The sequence below is a fragment of the Bos javanicus genome, chromosome 2, assembly GCF_032452875.1.
Source record: "Bos javanicus breed banteng chromosome 2, ARS-OSU_banteng_1.0, whole genome shotgun sequence".
NCBI classification, from domain to species: Eukaryota; Metazoa; Chordata; class Mammalia; order Artiodactyla; family Bovidae; genus Bos; species Bos javanicus.
In genome coordinates, this window is record NC_083869.1 from 14468015 (window position 1) to 14487933 (window position 19919).

At 37.0% G+C, this 19919-nt stretch overlaps 1 protein-coding gene across 10 annotated transcripts in view; it reads left to right on the forward strand.

The window, feature by feature from the left end:
- PDE1A (phosphodiesterase 1A) overlaps positions 1–19919 on the forward strand; it is a 395792-nt gene that overhangs the window by 315505 nt on the left and 60368 nt on the right. For 9 of the 10 annotated variants that reach the window (XM_061433627.1, XM_061433620.1, XM_061433591.1 and 6 more), the window contains 4 exons: positions 3840–3940; positions 9439–9564; positions 15676–15777; positions 15886–16006. In XM_061433627.1, coding sequence (XP_061289611.1) covers positions 3840–3940; positions 9439–9564; positions 15676–15777; positions 15886–16006 — 450 coding nt within the window. Of the gene's footprint in view, positions 1–3839; positions 3941–9438; positions 9565–15675; positions 15778–15885; positions 16007–16995; positions 17146–19919 lie in introns of those variants that run through there. The other variant, XM_061433676.1, reaches the window with a different exon arrangement.

Consider the following 19919-nt stretch of genomic DNA (forward strand, 5'->3'; position numbering starts at 1 on the left):
TAACCTAGTTCCTGAAACATAACAGCAATTAGTACGAATATTATATTTATTATACTATATATTAACTTATATGTATTACGTATTAATACTATTATACTCACTTTCCACATTGGGTTAGTTATAGAAAACTAACTCAGTCTATTCAAAGGGATAGAGAAAAAAGGTTCAAAACTACCTGTAATGTAAGGGGTTATTAATTATGCTTTTTTAGATACACCAGGAACTAACAGGTTAATGTGACTTTCTAACCTAAAATTCTCCCAGCCTTATACACACACACACACACATACATTCTCTGTTGTATACACACACACACAAAATTATTCAGATATGAAAATTACATCATAAGTCTTAAAGCTTTGTTAGCTTCTCTACCCATCAGTGTATCCAGTTAAATTATCTAGAAATTCTGCTTTTGAAACCTTAGAAGAATGTATTTAACATATTGCCTCCCTTAAATAATGAAGGCTATTGTCATCCACAGAAGGAACACTGTGATCTGTTGAAAGAACAGAAATTTTGGAATCAGAGAGATTTCAGTTTGAATTCCTGCCCTGCCATTTGAAAGCTATGTGACCTACTGCAGATTGATTCACTTCTTTAGGATTTGGCTGTGTTATCTGCCAAATGAGATTTAAAACTTACCTTGTGAATGGTAAATAGGGTGATTATAAAAATTAAATGAAACCATCTGCCTAAAATGTCCAATTAATGTTAGTTCCTTCTCCTTTCTTTCCATCAACACTGTACATGGTGTTAATGGCGGTTAATACCTTTCTCTGGTATAATTTGAGGGCTTTACAAGTAAGTCTGCCTAGGCACTTCTCTAGGCAAAATGCAATTTAGATGAAGCACAATACCTACACTCCTCATGACTCTTCATTTTAACTCTTTATTTCTGTCCATTGGGAATAAGAAGAACTTAGGTTATGTACTGACCACTGTTCTGGTTGGGAAGAGTGATATGATTCAGGTTTATTCTCCGTGACTTGTCCTCATGAGTCATTTACAAAATCCTTGAATTTAAGCAACCATTTTCTGAGTTAGAATTCTCATTTGACACCAGTATAAAATAAATTGTCAACTAAGGAGATAAAAATTAGCCTCCAGCTCTACTTTCACTAATATGAAATAGATGTATTTTTCAATTAAATGTGAATGTTCAATGTTTCTCTCTTCCCAAACTAGTTAAATTTAATTGTTAAGATGATAGTGTGACAATAAACAAGATGACTTCATGAAGGAAGTACTGTTTATGGGAGGCAGAGATTAATAAGACCAAAAACAGGAAGCATATATATAATCAATTTTGACAGCTAGGAAGATAACAATTTTAAATGCTTTGAGATAATCTATAATTAAAATTTATCTCTGATTTCCCAATTTAATTTTTTTACAATTGCTTCTTCATAGTCTCTGTTATCATAGTGGATATAAAATGTTGCTTTTAAAAACCACAGATAAGTCTGTAAATCTTAAATATAACCAATAGGAAATATTTAAGAAGATGGGTGATTTTTTTTCTAACAATTTTCTTTAATGAAGCAATGGATTTCTGGGGGTTACAAAATCTGGTTTAACTTAAATTGCTATTCATTTCATGGTATTTAATTCCATAGTCTCAATGGGGACATTGGAGGCTCAGTCCCAGTTTAGCCTGTAATATAAGTCTTTACGTCATTTCCTTTTAATGACTCACAATTAAATGAACCTATAAACACAATTCAGCTAGTTATATTAACTCTCCTTGGTTCTGAATATCATTTCTGCTTCAGTTATCCAACTGTGAGGCATTTATTTTTGAATTGCAATCAGTAAAGATATGTTAGTTCACTATTATTTTCCAGATCCAATACCTTAAACAGTATATTTAAGGAAATGAAAGTCACTCAGTTGTGTCCAACTCTTTGCGACCCCATGGTCTATACAGTCCATGGAATTCTCTAGTCCAGAATACTGGAATGGGTAGCCTTTCCCTTCTCCAGAGGATCTTCCCACCCCAGGGATTGAACACAGGTCTCGGCATTGCAGGTAGATTCTTTACCAGCCGAGCCACAAGGGAAGTCCATTTAAGGTAATAAGTTCAGTAAAATGCCATTTATTCTGTATTTACTATATGATAAGACTTGTGATAGGTGCAACACATATATCAACTTTAAATTTCTTTTAAAGTCCACAGGGGAATGGTCACTAATTCTCTTTTCATGGAAACTGTGCCTGAGAGAGTAAATAACTTATTTGCCAGGTTTAAAACCAGAATTCTCTGATTGCAGTCTCTTTCCACCATTCCCTATTACTTCCTCCTAATATTAAAACTGGTGAAATTCAATTCAACAGACAAATGTTAAGTTCCTACTATGTGCCAAATAACCACGATGTGTTATATGAAAGAAGCAAAGATGAATAAGACTGTGCCTTTTGGCAGCCATGAACCTCAACAGTGTCACCTCCACTGTTTGATAGACTTAGAGTGGCTTCTCCTTGACTTTTATTCAAAGTCCTAATTCATCAGCTCTAATCAAGGTCATCTACCGACTCTTTCCCATACTCCACCTTCTCTTTTCAGTCTCCCTTCACTTGACTCTCCAACACAATTGTACTATTAGCAGTGCAATTTCCATATAGGCCTCTACAGTACTCTTCCATATTTACTCTTTCTATTTAGAATCTCTCTGTTCTCAAGCTTGCATTTAACTACCAATATTTGTCCATCCTTCGTCCAAGATCTACTGCCACCAAATAGATGTCCTATCTATACCTTTATTCTGTGAGTTTTCATCAAGTATGCATGTACTTTACATTGTATTTTTCTGCTACTTTGTGCAAAGCCTTTTCCATGTATATGGAATAAGACCATTAAGAGCAAGTTCCATGTCATTTTGGATCTTCCATTCCTGCCATCAAGTACTACCCACTTACAGCACTCTCCAATAGAACTTCTGTGGTGATGGAAACATTTTCTGTCTGCACTGTTCTGTAAGATAGCCACTTGCCACTATTGAGCAATTGATATGTGACTACTGTGACTGAAAAAGAACTTAATTTTACCTATTTTTAATTTAAATAGTCACATGTGATTGTCCTATTGAACCATGCAGTTAAAGTGTCGCACAAAATGTGAGAGGTGAACAAACTATTGAATTACCTAAATGAACTTATAACAGTAGAGAAAATTTGTTAAACCATCCAATTGATAACAACAAAATATCAATGTATTTGAAGCAGTGCTCTGGATTTTATGTGAAAACATTTACTCTTTCATTGCTATTAAGTTTCACTGCATCGTCATAAAATAGATGTATTATAAAGAGCAAACGATAAACTCTTGGAAACTCTTCTAAATTTCTAAATATAAAACTTAAAGTTCAGTTTCTCTAATGACCAAAGTAAACATTTTCAACTCTTTTCTCATAGTAAATTCTTCTACAAAAGTTGAGCTAAAAGACATTTTAATATTGTATGAGTCATATGTTAAAAATTACTAAACTCTAAATGATTTCATTTAGAGTTTGGGTAAGATTAGCCTTACCCAAATTGGTAAGGCTGTAAATTCAAAATTCATTTAGAGCTCACCTTTTAAATGATAGAAAATTATCATTTTTTCCAATTAACAAGGAAAATTATGATGTCTAGATTTTTAACTTACAAGTCATTAAACAATCATCAACCTTGTGAAGCATCCACTATGTACAGTTAATGGAGATGAAAAAGGGAAAATTATTTAAACTTCATAAAAAGAATTTTATATAATGATTTATACTGTATGCAATGAAGCTTTCTATAGAAAGACAACATTGACTCTACTTTTGATGTGATGGAATCTTTCCTTAATTTAATAGCACTGGCTCACTGAACTGGAAATTTTAGCAATGGTCTTTGCCGCTGCCATTCATGACTATGAGCATACAGGGACTACAAACAATTTTCACATTCAGACAAGGTAAGGTAAAGGATTAACTTTTCTAAGTTAAAATTTGACATTTGTTTTTCTGAGTATTACTTATTCTTTAAGAGGATTTCAAAATAATAATGAAGATGTCTAAAAAAATGAATTTAATAGATTTTAGCAAAATGCCTTCAGCTGCAAACACTTCGGTCAGTTCCTATTTATCCAGAATCTTTTATCTTTTTGTGGCATATTTAGCAATTTAAAGAACATAAAAATGTATAAGATCGTTTTTCTGTGCCCAGAACTTATATTAAACTGTCACACAAGTCAGACATTTATTCACTGGAGCAAATCTTGCATCATTTGTTTGATGGCAGTTTGTCAGTTTCATGTCAAGGCATCAGTTCAGTGTCATTATGTATTTGAAAGAATGAAAATTTATTTTTGAAAAAAAAAATCTAAAAATAAAACAAATCTTATTTTCAGGTTAATAAGCAATGTTAAAACAATTAGAAAATTGGATTTTTAATTGTGGTAATAACGGTAGTTATTAGAATCAAAATATCAGAGTAGAGGTGCATTAGTTGGTTAAGGCTGTCACACAATACTACAGTTTGGGTGGTTTAAATAACAGACATTTTCTCAAAGTCCTAAAGACTGAACATGCAAAATCAAAGTGTAAGCAAGTTTGATTTCTTCCGAGGCCTCTCCCCTAGGCTTCCAGATGGCTGACTTCTTGCTGTGTCCTCAGTGACCTTTTTCCTTGCTTGAGCATACCTTGAAGTCTCTTCCTGGTCTTACAAGGACATCAGTCATATTGGATTAGGGCCCCACCTTATGACCTTTTTTAACATTAGTTATGTCTTTAAAGGCCTTATCTTCAAATGCAGTCACATTCTAAGGTACTGGCGTTAGGATTATAAACATAATTTGGGGGAACTCATTCAGTCCTTAATAGAAAGGGGCTTTAAGCTCTTTCTGGTTGCAAAGAGATCTCATTGCTCGAGAGGCAGGATTTGGTCCAGGACCATCAGGATCCGATTTACTTGTATACACGGGATCCTGAATTTCTATGTCTTCCACTGGTCACAGATGCTTAAGATGGAGATGTAAGTTAAGAGACTGATTTCACTCTGGAACTACTGTAGATCTCTCTTCTTGTTGAGGGAAAACTAAGCTGAATTATTTTTTGTTGTTTATTTTTAGCTCCTAGAGTAGATTTAGATTTACATAAAAATTTAACAGAAAGTACAGAGCTCCCAAGTACTCCTTCCCCAACCCCACAGTTTCACCTGTTTTTAACATCCTACCTCAGGTGTGGTACAGTTGTTACAACTGATGAACCAATATTGATACATTATTATTATCTAAAATCTATAGCCTACATTTGGAGAAGGAAATGGCAACTCACTCCAGTATTCTTGCCTGGAGAATCCCATGGACAGAAGAGCCTTGATGGGCTGCTGTCCATGGAGTCACACAGAGTTGGACACGACTGAAGCAACTTAGCATGCATGCATAGCCTACATTACAGTTTACTGCTTGTGTTATCCATTTTATGAGCTTTACAAATGTAGAATGCCAAGTATCTACTATTACAGTATCATCCATAAGAGTTTCACTGCCCTAAAAGTCCTCTGTGCTTCATCTTTTCATTCCAGCCTCCCTCCTTCCTGCTTTAACCACTGCAATCCCTGATCTTGTTAAGGTCTCCAGTTTTGTCTTCTCCAAAATGTCATATAGTTGAAATAATACAGTATAAAGCCTTTTCAAACTGGTTTCTTCTACTTAACAATATGCATTTAAGGTTCCTCTATGTCTTTTCATGAGTTGATAGCTCATTTCTTTTTATTACTGAATAATATTCCAGTGTGTGGATGTCCCAGAGTTCACTTATTCAACTACTGAAGGATATCTTGGTTTCCTCTAAATTTTAGAGTTTGTGTAAATGTTCATGTGCAGATTTTTGTGTGGCCTTTTTTTGTGCAGTTTTTTAACAGCAATATTTTTAAAACTGACTTCCTAGCTATAGGAATTTGTTGTTTTTATGTGGGGAGCATAGAAACATTAAAATACTTGGCATTTTAGAGCTTCAAGGGATCCTACAGTGACTGAGATCCACATTCTATAACCTCTGGTCTAATCCCCACAGTCTAAGAAAAGAAAACAAAGATCTCAATAGAGGAAATTACCTAACTATATGCACATAACCACCTGATGGCAGTAGCAGGGTTGAGAAACTGAGATGAGGGACACTTGCTCTCAATCCAGTCTACTTAATGAAACTCTGCTCCCATGGCCAAAGACAGACATATAACAGTCATAACAGTCTTATGTTAAAGGCTATAAAACAGTCTTTTATAGCCTTCAATGGATGGACTTGAAAATTATGGCCCCTTGACAGAGACAGAATAGTTTGAATTCAGACAATGAAATGTTGGAGAAAGCATTCTGTCTATCCTTACAGTCTCCCAGATTAAAAGAGCATAAGTGACCAGGAAGACCTTGAAGTCTGGTTGTGCAGCGAGAATATTACTAACCACACATTTATAGCATATAGAGATGTCTTGTTTTCATTTGTGTTAAACATCAAAGGAAAGGGAAACTATGCAGATCATTTTTGCTTAGCAAAGGCTCTTCTACATCCACTAAATTCATAAGTGGGATTTTAAAGACAGCTCATTATTGAGCTGGGCCCTGAGTATGGTCACAGTTTTGGGAATTAGAGAAGGGAGCAAGTGATTTGCTTCCAAAAAAACATTTCTTTACTTTGCAAAGTAAAGGCAATGGACTGGCCTCCAGCAGCAGTATAAATTATCATTCCTAGCTTTCTCCTTTTATCACTGATTTACAACTGGATGAAGATTCACAACTTACTTTAGACAGCAGAGAAGAAAAGTAGATGATGAAAAAGAAGGAGGAGGAAAAAGAGAAGGAGAAAGAGGAGAGGGAGGAGGAAGATGAAGTGGAATACACTTTTTACCATTTTATATTAAGAAGCTTTGTATAAAAAGTGAGGGAAAGGTCTAGTATTTTATTTATTTTCTTATAAATTTTCTATTAGGATCAATTATTTAATGGATTAATTCTACAAGAACTTGAGCATTTTATGAACAAAAAGTTTGCAGTGATCACAGATAAAACAATATGATGTGCTTTTAGAAGCTCTATTGGCTTCATATTTTGTCCAAATATTGTCCAATATTGGTCTTATGTTACTGATATTAATAATTTCTATTTTGTATTATTCTTTGTTATTTGTATTTAGAGTTGCTTTTCTAATATGGAAACCTATTTACTAGATAATGCAAAATGTCTGAAAAATAATTTAAAACATGGTGCAAGGTTAGATTTGAGTTCAACACAGACATTATAAGCCATAGAAATCCTTGAAAGTGTAAATAAATAGAGATAATTTCCTCTTTGTGAAAAGCAAATGCTAAGCAACATGTTACCATGGACACTGAGTATTGCTTAGAATTTGTTCTTTCCATAGCAGTCATAAATTATCTCAAACATTAAAACCATTCTGTATTCTCAGCATCTTGTTGGATTTACGAGACAAAATCACATAGACTTTGCTGTAATTAAATCTGATTAAAAAACACATCTTTGCTTGTTGCTGAAAGGAAGAAATAGTGATGCTTAGATCCCTATCATACAATAAACTTGACAAAATGACCATGGCTAAATCTGAGATTATATGACACAAAATATGTGATTTGCAAATTACAGTTTTACCCATGATCTCAGCAAATTTCTGAAGATACTTGCACAAAATATATTTAATTTTCTCTCAAAAGGATTGCATATATGTGTTCCTAGTTCAGTTTTCTGTATATTGAGCTATGATTATTGATAATAAAATTTAAAAGGAAATGACCTATTAGGCACTAGAATAGTTACTTCCTCTTTTGTTTCCAGAACTATTATAAAAGTGGAATAACATATGCAGATAGCTAAGGGCATATATCACCTCCCCGCAATAGATTTCCTTTTAAATTTGATCTTTAACAAAGAAGCAAATGCAATACAATGGAACAAAGGCAGTCTCTTCAACAAATGGTGCTGGAACAACTAGAGAGCCACATTAAAAAAAAAAAATCCAGACACAAACCTTCATTAATTTAAGATGAATAATAGACCTAAATGTTCACAGAAATTAATTTAAGATGAATAATAGACCTAAATGTAAAATGAAAAACTCTAAAACTCCTAGAAAATAACATAGGAGAAAATCTAGATGATCTTAGGTATAGCAAGAGAGTTACAAGATTAGCCAGAGAGTAGGAGAAAATGTTTTCAAAAGGTGCATATGATAAAAGATTATTGTACAAAACATATAAAAAACACTTAAAACTCAACAACAAGAAAACAAACAGCCTGGTTTTAAAAATGCTCCTTAACAGACACTTCACCAAAGAAGACACACAGATGATAAATTAGCTTATGAAAAGATTCTCCATATTATATGTCATCAGGGATATTCAAATTAAACAATGAGATATCACTATGCATCTATTAGAAAGGCTAAAATCCAGAACATTGACAGCACCAAACACTAGCGAAGATGTGAATCAACAGGAACTCTCAGGCGTCACTGATGGGAATGCAAAATGATACAACCATACCGGAAGACAGTTTGGTAGTTTCTTATGAAACTAAATATATTCTCACCATATGAGCTGATAATTACTCTCCTTGGCATTTACCCAAAGGAGCTGAAAACTTATGTACACATGAAAACCTGCACATGGATATTTATAGCAGCTTTATTCATAATTGCCAAAACTTGAAAGCTACTAACATGCCATTTAGCAGGTGAGTGGATAAATAAACTGTGATACACCTAAATAATGTAATATTATTTAGTGCTCAGAAGAATTGAGCTAACAAGCCATGAAAAGATATGAAGGTAACTTACATGCACACTAAAAGGTACAAGCATCCAATCTGAAAAGGCTACATAGAGTCATATGACATTCTAGAAAAGGCAAAACTGTGAAGAAAATAAAAAGACGAGTGGTTGCCAGGTATTAAGGGGATGGGAAGGGAAGTCTGAATTGGCAGCTCACAAAGGATTTCTAGGGCAGTGAAAATACTTAGTATAATACGTTAATGGTAGATACATGTCATTTTACATTAGTCCAATCCCATAAAATTTACACCACTAAGAGTAAACCCTTAATGTAAACTATGGTCTCTGATAACAATGTTTATGTAGGTTCATCAGTTCTAATAAATGTACCTCTGTGGTTGGGAATGTTAATAATGGGGGAGGCTATGCATGTGTGGGACCAAGGGATATATGGCAAATCTTTGTACGTTCTGCTCAATTTTGTTGTAAACCTAAAATTTCTCTAAAAGTCTGTTTTTTAAAATTGTTATACAGTGTAAAACAAAAAGGAAACTAAGTACCTCTGTAAATTTAGGTGTTCAGTTATTGGATTTTTACTGATATTATTATGCCTTATGCCTTGAGTATTGTTAATAGATACTCATGAGATCTGAAGAAATCCTCTAGTAGGCATTTTGTTTTTATTTCTTAGGTCAGATGTTGCCATTTTGTATAATGATCGCTCTGTCCTTGAAAATCATCATGTGAGTGCAGCTTATCGCCTTATGCAAGAAGAAGAAATGAATGTCCTGATAAATTTATCCAAAGATGACTGGAGGTGAGTTTCAGAGGAAATATAGAGGAAATTTAATTTCAGGAAAATGTTATGTGATTTAACATGAAGGAAACAGATGAAAGGCAATCCTTTAATCACAAAACAAACTAAATTCCCCTTGACTGGAAGATTAGTACTGGAAGACTATTCAGGAACAAGGCTCTGTAGATGGAGCTGAACTATTTCAAGGCCAATTCAACATCTATATGCATCATAACCAATCCAAAAGACCACATATCACATAACACCTTAAGATACATAATTACATACTCCTTGAAATGGTGCTAAAGTGCTTAGTCACTCAGTCGTGTCCAACTCTTTATGACCACATGAACTGTAGGCCTCCAGGCTGCTCTGCCCATGGACTTCTCCAGGCAAGAATTGTGGAGTGGGTAGCCATTCCCTTTTTTAGTGGATCTTCCTGATCTAGGGATTGAACCCGCGTCTCCTGCATTTCCTGCATTGCAGGCTGATTCTTTACCATCTGAGCCACCAGGAAAGCCCTCCTTGGAAGGGAGTTCTGCTCAATTGTACTGATATGTGGTCTTACATTCATTCAGAATTTTTGTGTCTGATTCCTTCATATATTACTTTTCTGTACATGGATATGAACTTTTCCAAAAAACAAAAACTCACCATTTGGGGAAAAAACTACAAATATGCTAAAATGACCTAGATGCAGAGGGTAATCTTAAATATTGCTCCAAACCATCTGTATTCTTAAAAAAAAATTTACATGAAAAGGTATTGCTTATTGCCATGCAGGAGAAAATAATAAGATATACCCCTCCCACTTAGCATACATTTCCTCTTTTTCTCTTGATCCTCTCTGGTCATCATTGTCCCCTTCATTTACTATAGGATTGCCAGATACATCAAATAAAAATAAAGGACATACAATTAAGTGTAAATTTCAGATAAACATAGAGATTTTTTAGCGTAAGTACATCCCTAGTTAGCTCTATGGTGGGGTTAATGGCGACCTCCTCTAAGAGGGCTTATGCTGTACCCAAGCCTGCTGCACCCAGAGCCCCTGTCCCTGTGGCAATCCACTGCTGACCTGTACCTCCACAGGAGATGATCAAACAGTTCTGTCTCAGTCTTTGTGGGGCCCCTGGGTCCTGGTGCACACAAGGTTTGTTTGAGCCCTCTGAGCGTCTCTGGCAGGAACGGGGTTTGATTCTAAACTTGAATTCCCCTTCCTAACATCTTGCTGGGGCTTCTCCTTTGTTCTTGGACGTGGGGTATCTCCTCACAGCCACTCCAGCACCTACCATCTTCCTGGGGTTTCTCTGACCTTGGACGTGGGGTATCTCCTCATGACTGGTTCGGCGAAGTGCAGCCACCGCTCCTGATCTTGGACATGGGGTATCTCCTCTCCACACAAAACTGTGATCAACAGACTGAAAACATGCTCCTTAAGTTCCTTGGCTACATCCTTCAGGTTGCCCGGGACTAATTCCAGATCCTCCATGATGATCTTGATCTGTTCCTTGGTTTTTTTGGGGTTCCAACAATATTAGAGGGCCTACAAAATCACTGCAAATGGTGATTGTAGCCATGAAATTAGAAGGCGCTTGGTCCTTGGAAGAAAAGTTATGACCAACCTAGACAGCATATTAAAAAGCAGAGACACTACTTTGCCAACAAAGGTCTGTCTAGTCAAGGCTATGGTTTTTCCAGTGGTCATGTATGGATGTGAAAGTTGGACTATAAAGAAAGCTGAGCACTGAAGAATTGATACTTTTGAACTGTTGTGTTGGAGAAGACTCTTGAGAGTCCCTTGGACTGCAAGGAGACCCAACCAGTCCATCCCAAAGGAGATCAGTCCTGAATATTCATTGGAAGGACTGATGCTGAAGCTGAAACTCTAATACTTTGGCCACCTGATGCTAAGAGCTAACTCATTGGAAAAGACCCTGATGCTGGGAAAGATTGAAGGCAGAAGGAGAAGGGGACGACAGAGGATGAGATGGTTGGATGGCATCACCGGCTCAATGGACATGAGTTTGAGTAAACTCCCGGAGTTGGTGATGGACAGGGAGGCCTGGCTTCCTGCAGTCCATGGAGTCGCAAAAAGTTGGCCATGACTGAGTGATTGAACTGAACTGACATCCCTAGTATTCTGTGACCTACTTATATTTTTTAAAAAGCCTTTATCTTTAACAAAGATCTCATTAAATCAGTTAACATGCTGAAAACAATCCAATTTCTGATGCAAACATCAAAGTTTTGTTTGTTTTATAATTTAAATCAAGCTAAAAGGAAATGTCCAAACAAGTAACCTGGGATTAAGATCTGCCTTAAAATAAAGAAATAAGAGGTTAATTTAGAGTTTAAAAGAGGCACTAATTTCCCGTCGTTATTTTTTTCAAATATTCAAACTTTCTGGTATTTCAAGGCCAGAAAAAATATGGGCTCACTTTTACAGACATAGAAAAAGCTCTAATGTGGGAGGAAAGAGGCATTTTGTTTTGGGAACCCACTTCAGGTCTTACATTTCATTCCACAGGAAACATAGCCCAGTTGGGTCACCAACCTAGGAAGGATCTAATCATAAAAGGCACCACTGTTGGGTATGTGGAAAATAGAAAGGTAAGGGTAGAATCAGGTGCCGAGTTGGTTCCTAAGGTCCCAGAGATTGACTATTTCCATCTAGAATATTAATTTATTTCTTCATCAGTGATTATCCTTCCCAGGGGTTATATTTGCATTATTAATTTTTGTTATTCCTTTGAATTAACCCTCTTCTTCTCTAAGTTGATTCTGTTGCTGTTTCAGTGTGATATTTTTCTGTTACACTCTTTTCTTTCACATCTTTATTATTTATTCTAATAGTTTGGTCCTGTAATATTTTATATTTTTGTACAGTAGCTTACTGTACAAAACAAGTAGCTTACTGTACAAAACATCCTAATTGAATGGTTTTATAATTTTTTTTTTTTTAGCCATGCCACACAGCTTATGGGATCATAATTCCCCCACGAGGGGTTGAACCTGTGACCCTGGCACGCTTGTACCAAGTCCTAACAACTGGACTGCCAGGAAATACCCAAATTTGTTTAACAAATACCATAATATTGTTACTGGGTCCAAGCTTGCTCTGTTTGCTGCACAACAGGCCAGTGAATCCTAGAGACGAGGTGTTGAGGCAAGGAAGAGACTTTAATCGGGGAGCAGTCAGACAGAGAAGATGGCAGGCTAGCACCTCAAAATTGCCATCTTATTGGTGTCTGGATGCCAGGGTTTTTTTACAGATTAAAGGTGAGGGGAGGTGAGAAATCAAAGGGAAAAGGCTATTAATGTTGCAAACATCTCCTAGAATGGCAAACCTCAGGCAGGGAATGTGTTCATTTCTTCCTTCCTGCCATCCACAGCTGGACAGGGTTGTGAACAGAGGCACTTGAGTTTAACAGTCAGGCAGAGGAGCAAGATTCTCTGAGGCAAACCACTCTGTATGAATATAATAACAAAAGCAACAAAAAGCAAATCAAAGAGACAGTTCCAACATGGAGTCAGAATTGGCTTCCTCCCTGAAGCAATATCACATGATTTATGAGTTGACTTATATATGATTGATGATACGGTAGAATTTAACAAATCCAACACTGTTTCCAAAAGCTATAAAAATGCATTTGCGAGTATAACCTTAATCCTATTTCACCAAGAATTAAAATATGGATAGCTTTTTAAAGACTTGTAGGTTTTCTGTTTGCATATCTATTTCTTCAAGTAACTTTAGTAACCATAAATGCAGCGATTTTTAAATTTTGGCAAGAAAAATTTATAAAGAATACATTTCCTTTGTGTACTAGTTTATTGATATATTATTAGTTGATTATTGATTACACCTAGCATTTACTGATTACTTTGACAAAACAGAATTCAACTGAGTAAATTTTAAAGATCTTACTGACTTTATCCAACAATTCATGAATTGGGCAAAATCCCATCTAGCAGATAAAAAGGAGCTCCTAATAACTACAAAATGGCAGAATTTTATAAGTAGAAACAGGCAAGACAGGAAAGTTATTCTAGCAAGGATCTGATTGTTTCAGGCAAAGTCAGCTTTTGTGGGGGTATAATAGGAGAAGGCAATGGCACCCCACTCCAGTACTCTTGCCTGGAAAATCCCATGGATGGAGGACCCTGATAGGCTGCAGTCCATGGGGTCACTAAGAGTCAGGCAAGACTGAGTGACTTCACTTTCACTTTTCACTTTCATGCATTGGAGAAGGAAATGGCAACTCACTCCAGTGTTCTTGCCTGGAGAATCCCAGGGACGGGGAGCCTGGTGAGCTGCCGTCTATGGGGTCGCACAGAGTCGGACACGACTGAAGCGACTTAGCAGCAGCAGCAGCAATAGGGGTCTATCAGGCAGATTTCCTCCCTAGTGCTGACCAGATAATTGATTGGTTTAAGTTTTCACTCCTGGGGGAGGTTAAAACTATAAATTAGGTATTAAATCTTGGTTTGATGTGGGTTTAGCGCAAATACTGCACTTTGGGTCTGTGTTTCTTTTTTCACATTACATCTGCAAACTACAATGTATTTATTAAGTCTTACAGATTTCATAAAGCTTTGCTCTCATTTTTCCTACTTAACATGAAGGTTTTGGTACAGTGGGTATTGTAGCATGGATATCTCATAATTTAGAAGAAAAAATGTAACTGAGAATAATTGTATTAACTTCTTTGATATCTGCCATTCCCTTAATATTTGGGTAAAAGTATATTCTAAGCAGGCTATCCAATATCATGAACAGTAAGTAATCAGAGTATTGTTTTCTCATTGCTGCCATCCTAAAAACCCAGATGAATTGAGCACCCATAATTTTCAGCAAGAATCTCCAATCTGTGTTGTTTTTCAAACAAATCATTCAATCATACCAACTTTAGGTAAAACATCTTTGACACAAGATCATAATTCAAGTTTGCCATACACTTGTAATATAGCTTACTCTACTGGCCACAGAATAAAAATAAAATATGATTTCCAGCATAAGTGACTTGTTTACCTATCTGTACTGAGCAAGCAATGAGTTGTAGAACATGCAAGGCTTTGCTGGGGTTACTCATCTCCTGCTTAGTGTGAGAATGATTTATTCATGCATAGGCTTTGTGATATGGTCACCATGTTTACAGTGTCTTGGTTACGATTTCAACAGTACCAAGAGCTCTGTCTATGATATGTAGGCTCAAGGTCCCCAGAGCTTAAACAGAGAATTCCCAGTCACTGATAGTCTTGATTTCCTGGAGGTCTTATGATAGAAACTTGGTACAATGCAGTGGTCCAACTGCCAGCTTTGGTAGTACTCCTTTTGCGGTTGAGTCTTATCTCTGCTATATACTAGCTGTGTGACTGGGCAAACAACCCAGTCCTCTTGGATTGGAAATAATAGTGCCCCTCACATAGAAAGCACTTAAAACACTGTCTGGATGGAATAAATATTGAATAATGGTGCTAGTTTTACTAATAGTAAATTCTTCCTTTAGAGTGATTTTTCTCTAAAATTGGTTAGGATCCTTTCTGATATTAATTATTTCTAAAAGTAATATTTAGAAAGTATGAGTGCGGAAGGGTTGTGTGTATGGGAGGGAAAGCATGCAGGTCTTTAAAAGGAGATGTTACATAGCATCATTCACAGATTGCTCTCCTGGCGACATCCTAAAGCCAAACTTCTATAAGCTCTTTGATATTTAAAAATGTAGCATCTTTTCTGCTCATAGCATTAGAAAAAATAAAATGTAATTCTTTTTTTTTAATTTTATTTTATTTTTAAACTTTACAATATTGTATTGCTTTTGCCAAATATCGAAATGAATCCGCCACAGGTATACATGTGTTCCCCATCCTGAACCCTCCTCCCTCCTCCCTCCCCATACCATCCCTCTGGGTCGTCCCAGTGCACCAGCCCCAAGCATCCAGTATCGTGCATCGAACCTGGACTGGCAACTTGTTTCATACATGATATTATACATGTTTCAATGCCATTCTCCCAAATCTTCCCACCCTCTCCCTCTCCCACAGAGTCCATAAGACTCTTAATATTAAATGTTTCACTTGAGAACAAAGAAAAAAGGCCAAACTTTTCTGCTTTTGATGACTCCACAGGGATCTTCGGAACCTAGTGATTGAAATGGTGTTGTCTACAGACATGTCGGGTCACTTCCAGCAAATTAAAAATATAAGAAATAGTTTGCAGCAACCTGAAGGGTAGGTTATAATTTTGTTTTCATATTAAAGATCTGTGGGCTTGGACTTGGAAAAGACCGTGGTTGGTTATTTTGCGCTGATGATGTGAGCATGCCCTTGTTTTGACAGGCTTGACAAAGCCAAAACCATGTCCCTGATTCTCCATGCAGCAGACATCAGTCACCCAGCCAAATCCTGGAAGCTGCACCACCGATGGACCATGGCCCTAATGGAGGAGTTTTTCCTACAGGTGCCTCTTTCACGTTGTCTGGGCAAATGCTTTTGGCAATAGCGGCTGTGCATATTAACATGCATCTTATCTGTACAGAAGCCAGACCTTGTGATGTGACATTACCAACTGGCCACACCACATTCTTGGGACTTCAGGCAGAATTTATTAATCTCTCAGATAAACATATTAAATAATCCTATGTAGTATTATACATGTTTTAAAGAGGGTCAAGTCTTGGATCTTAGATGCCAAGCTAAGAGAGAAGGAAATGAACAGATTAGAGTTGTTATCAAAAGGTAAAATGCTAGGGTTAGGGTTTTCAAAGACAGAAAATAGCTTTCATCATAAAAAGGGAAAGGGAGGATGTGTAACACTTCTGCATACATATTTTTGTTTGGAATTTATTTACACATGCATAGCTTCAAGGATGGCTGAGAAATATAGTTTTTAGCTGGATGAACATGTACCTAACTGCAAGAAGCTATTGTTATGTGAAAAAGCAAGCCTGGATATTGTCAACAAAAAATTAATCAATAGCCAATATAAGAAAGAGATGGAAAATTTTATTTGAGTCAAACTGAGAATTATAATCTAGGAAAGTCTCTCAGAGAGTTCTGAGAACTGTTCTGAAGAGGTAAAGGGGGAGGACAGTATATATGTGATTTTGGCAAGAGGGGTGCGTGTAATCAGGTACATGTCTCCACAGAAAGTTGCTGCTAGTCACTAGGAACAGACATCTTGGTTATGCTTTTCTAAGTATGGAAAGATACAAGAATCCAGGTTCATAAGAAATTTCTACTGAAAATATTTAACTGTCTAAGGGCCAGTTCTATCCGTTTCCCTAGAACAAAGTGCCTCATTCTCCTCTTCACTCTGAATTCCTTTTAGCGTGTGTTATAAATCAGCAACCACAGTGGCTAATGACTTCTAGAACTGGATGGTGGGCAGTATTCTTTATTTTACAATCTCTTCCCTTTGTTGTTGCTGCTGCTGCTGCTGCTGCTAAGTTGCTTCAGTCATGTCCAACTCTGTGCGACCCCATAGATGGCAGCCCACCAGGCTCCCCGTCCCTGGGATTCTCCAGGCAAGAACACTGGAGTGGGTTGCCATTTCCTTCTCCAATGCATGAAAGTGAAAAGTGAAAGTGAAGTCGCTCAGTCGTGTCCGACCCTCAGCGACCCCATGGACTGCAGCCTTCCAGGCTTCTCCATCCATGGGATTTTCCAGGCAAGAGTACTGGAGTGGGGTGCCATTGCCTTCTCCACCCTTCCCTTTAGGTCCTAATTTTGACCAAGATTTAGGAGACATTTCATGACCAGTTTGTCCCATGGTGCTAGGAATGCTCATTCCCATATCAGGCAAGTGTTTCATTGATAATGCACTCAATATACTATTCCTGGACTGTACTCATTAACAGTGGCCAAAAACTTCTGGAACACTTGTCATACTATTCTGTTATAGTTCAGGAAAGGGTTTCATCTTGTTGCTTCTTCCAATACCTAGAGTTACACTTTTATAATCATTGATCCTATAGAACTGAGTATTTGATCAATTGTTTCAAGCTGCCTAATCATTAATTTTATTTGAGTCACAGCCACACCTTTGGTAACACAAGAAACAATAATCATGAAAAATCAGCAGAATACAAATGATAGAGCTAGTAACATTAATAAGTTTATGTGAGTACTTAAGAACTTCCGTTAGGTATGGTCCATATCTCCCCAGGTCACCTGACCAGTCTGTTGTGCACCAATCACTGTCTTTAAGGGAAATGATGTATTGGCATTGTACATAAAGTTCATCAAAGATGGCTGCACATACAAAGCAAGCAGTGGGTCATCTTGACTCCTTGTGACGTTGAAAAAGTTATGTTATTTTCTAAGGAGGGACATGGCTGGTGCCAGAAGGAGAAAAATTCATCTTTATGATTAAGCAGGTATTTCTGCCCCTGGCGAGGTTTGGTTAATGCCTAATGCATGTGTACAATGGACACTTGAGGGGAGGGAAAAGGCCCAAATGGGCAGCAAGAAATTATGTTTAAATTTTCCTTGTATTGCCTTGAAATGTGAATTTTCACTTCATCAACATGGAGAATGACCAGCGTTCTCTACAACATGCATATGTGTTCTTTCCTCTATGGCGTCCCTCTTCTGTCTCTACTCCCACTTGGGGTTCTAGAGTATAGTGCATCAGGTAACTCAGGAACTTTCTACACTTACAATTATAATTTTATTATAAAGAATACAACTCAGAACAGCCAAATAAAGATGTATAAAGGGCAAGGTTTTGAAGGGCCCCAGACATGGAACTTCCATGCTCTCTCCCCATAGAGACAGGGTATGCCACCTTCCTGGTACAGTGTGATCACCAGCCAACATGTGCTGCTCAGCTTTGGGGTCAGGAGTTTTTATGGGGGGCTCATTTCATAGACATGATTGATTAAATCATTGGCCAATATAAGGGAAGTCAATCTCCAGCCCTCCTTTCATACCAGGAGAGCAGGCTGCCCCAGTATTCCAGGCCTCTAATCCTGTGGTTATTCTCTCTGGTGACCAGCTCCATCCTGAAGAAATCTATGGGGTCTCGGCCATGACTCAGATAATTGTTTTATTTTTATTTATTTATTTGACTGGGCCAAGTCTTCGTTGCAGCATGTGGGATCTCCCTTGTGTCACGTGGAATCTTTTGTAGTGGTTCGTGGACTCCAGTTGTGATGCATGTAGAAGGGCCCATTTTTCAGAAGGAATGAAGGAGAGTAATTAGATGAGCTAACTCCCTTAAGTAAGTTGTTTCAAGAAGGCCAAACTAGTGCATCTTCCTCTCCTTTCACAATTAAATTTCCCTAGAGAATTAGTGATCCCTCAAATTCTACCCTCAGTCTTAGAGTGCCCTTCACGCCTGTGGTCAGGAGCTTGCTATGTGCTTGCTGCAGATGTTGCTTCTGAGATTAAAAGCACTTTGGTGAAAGAGGTTTCTCAAGATACCTGTACTTCACCCTTTTTTAATCTTCTTCATTACTTTAAAACTATAGAAATTATTTTGGCTTCAGAGAAAATGCAGAAGTGAAACAAGAAAAATGTGCCATCAAATCACTGGGTTTGACATCTTGTTGACAGCTGTCAGAGCATTTCACTCTGTTAAGGAAGAGTTAAAATAATTAGACATAATTCACTTATTTTATTGTGCTTTGCAGATACTACTTTTTTTGTTTGGTTTTACAAATTGAAAGTTTGTGGCAATCCTGCATACAGCAGGTCATGGTGACATTTTTCTGACAGCGTTTGTTTACCTCACGTCTCTATGTCAGGTTTTGGTAATTCTCACAGTCTTTCATGTTTTTAATTTTTTATTGTTATATATATTTGTTGAGGTTTCTCTGGTGGCTCAGTGGTTAAAAAAAACTCACCTGCCAATGCCGGAGATAGAGTCTCAGTCCCTGGGTTGGAAAGATCCCCTGGAGAAGGAAATGGCAACCCACTCCAAGATTCTTGCCTGGGAAATCTCATGGACAGAAGGAGCCTGGCAGGCTACAGTCCATGGGGTTGCAAAAGAGTCAGACACGACTCAGCAACTAAACAATAACTCAGTGGCTAAATATAACAATGTATTTGTTATATATATTTTCACTATTACTATACGTGTTATTATTATATGTATTTGTTATATGTATTATATGATCAGTGACCTTTGATGTTACTATTGTAATCATTTCGGGGTGCCACAAACCACTTCTCTGTAAGAAGGTGATATTAATTGATAAATGTTGTTTGTGTTCTGACCACTCACTGACTAGCTGGCCATTCCCCTGTCTCTCTCCTTCTCCTTGGGCTTCCCTATTCCCTGAGACAGGACAATATTGGAATTAGACAAATTAACAATCTTATAATGGCCTCAAAGTGTTCACAGGAAAGGAAGAGTTGCATATCTCTCA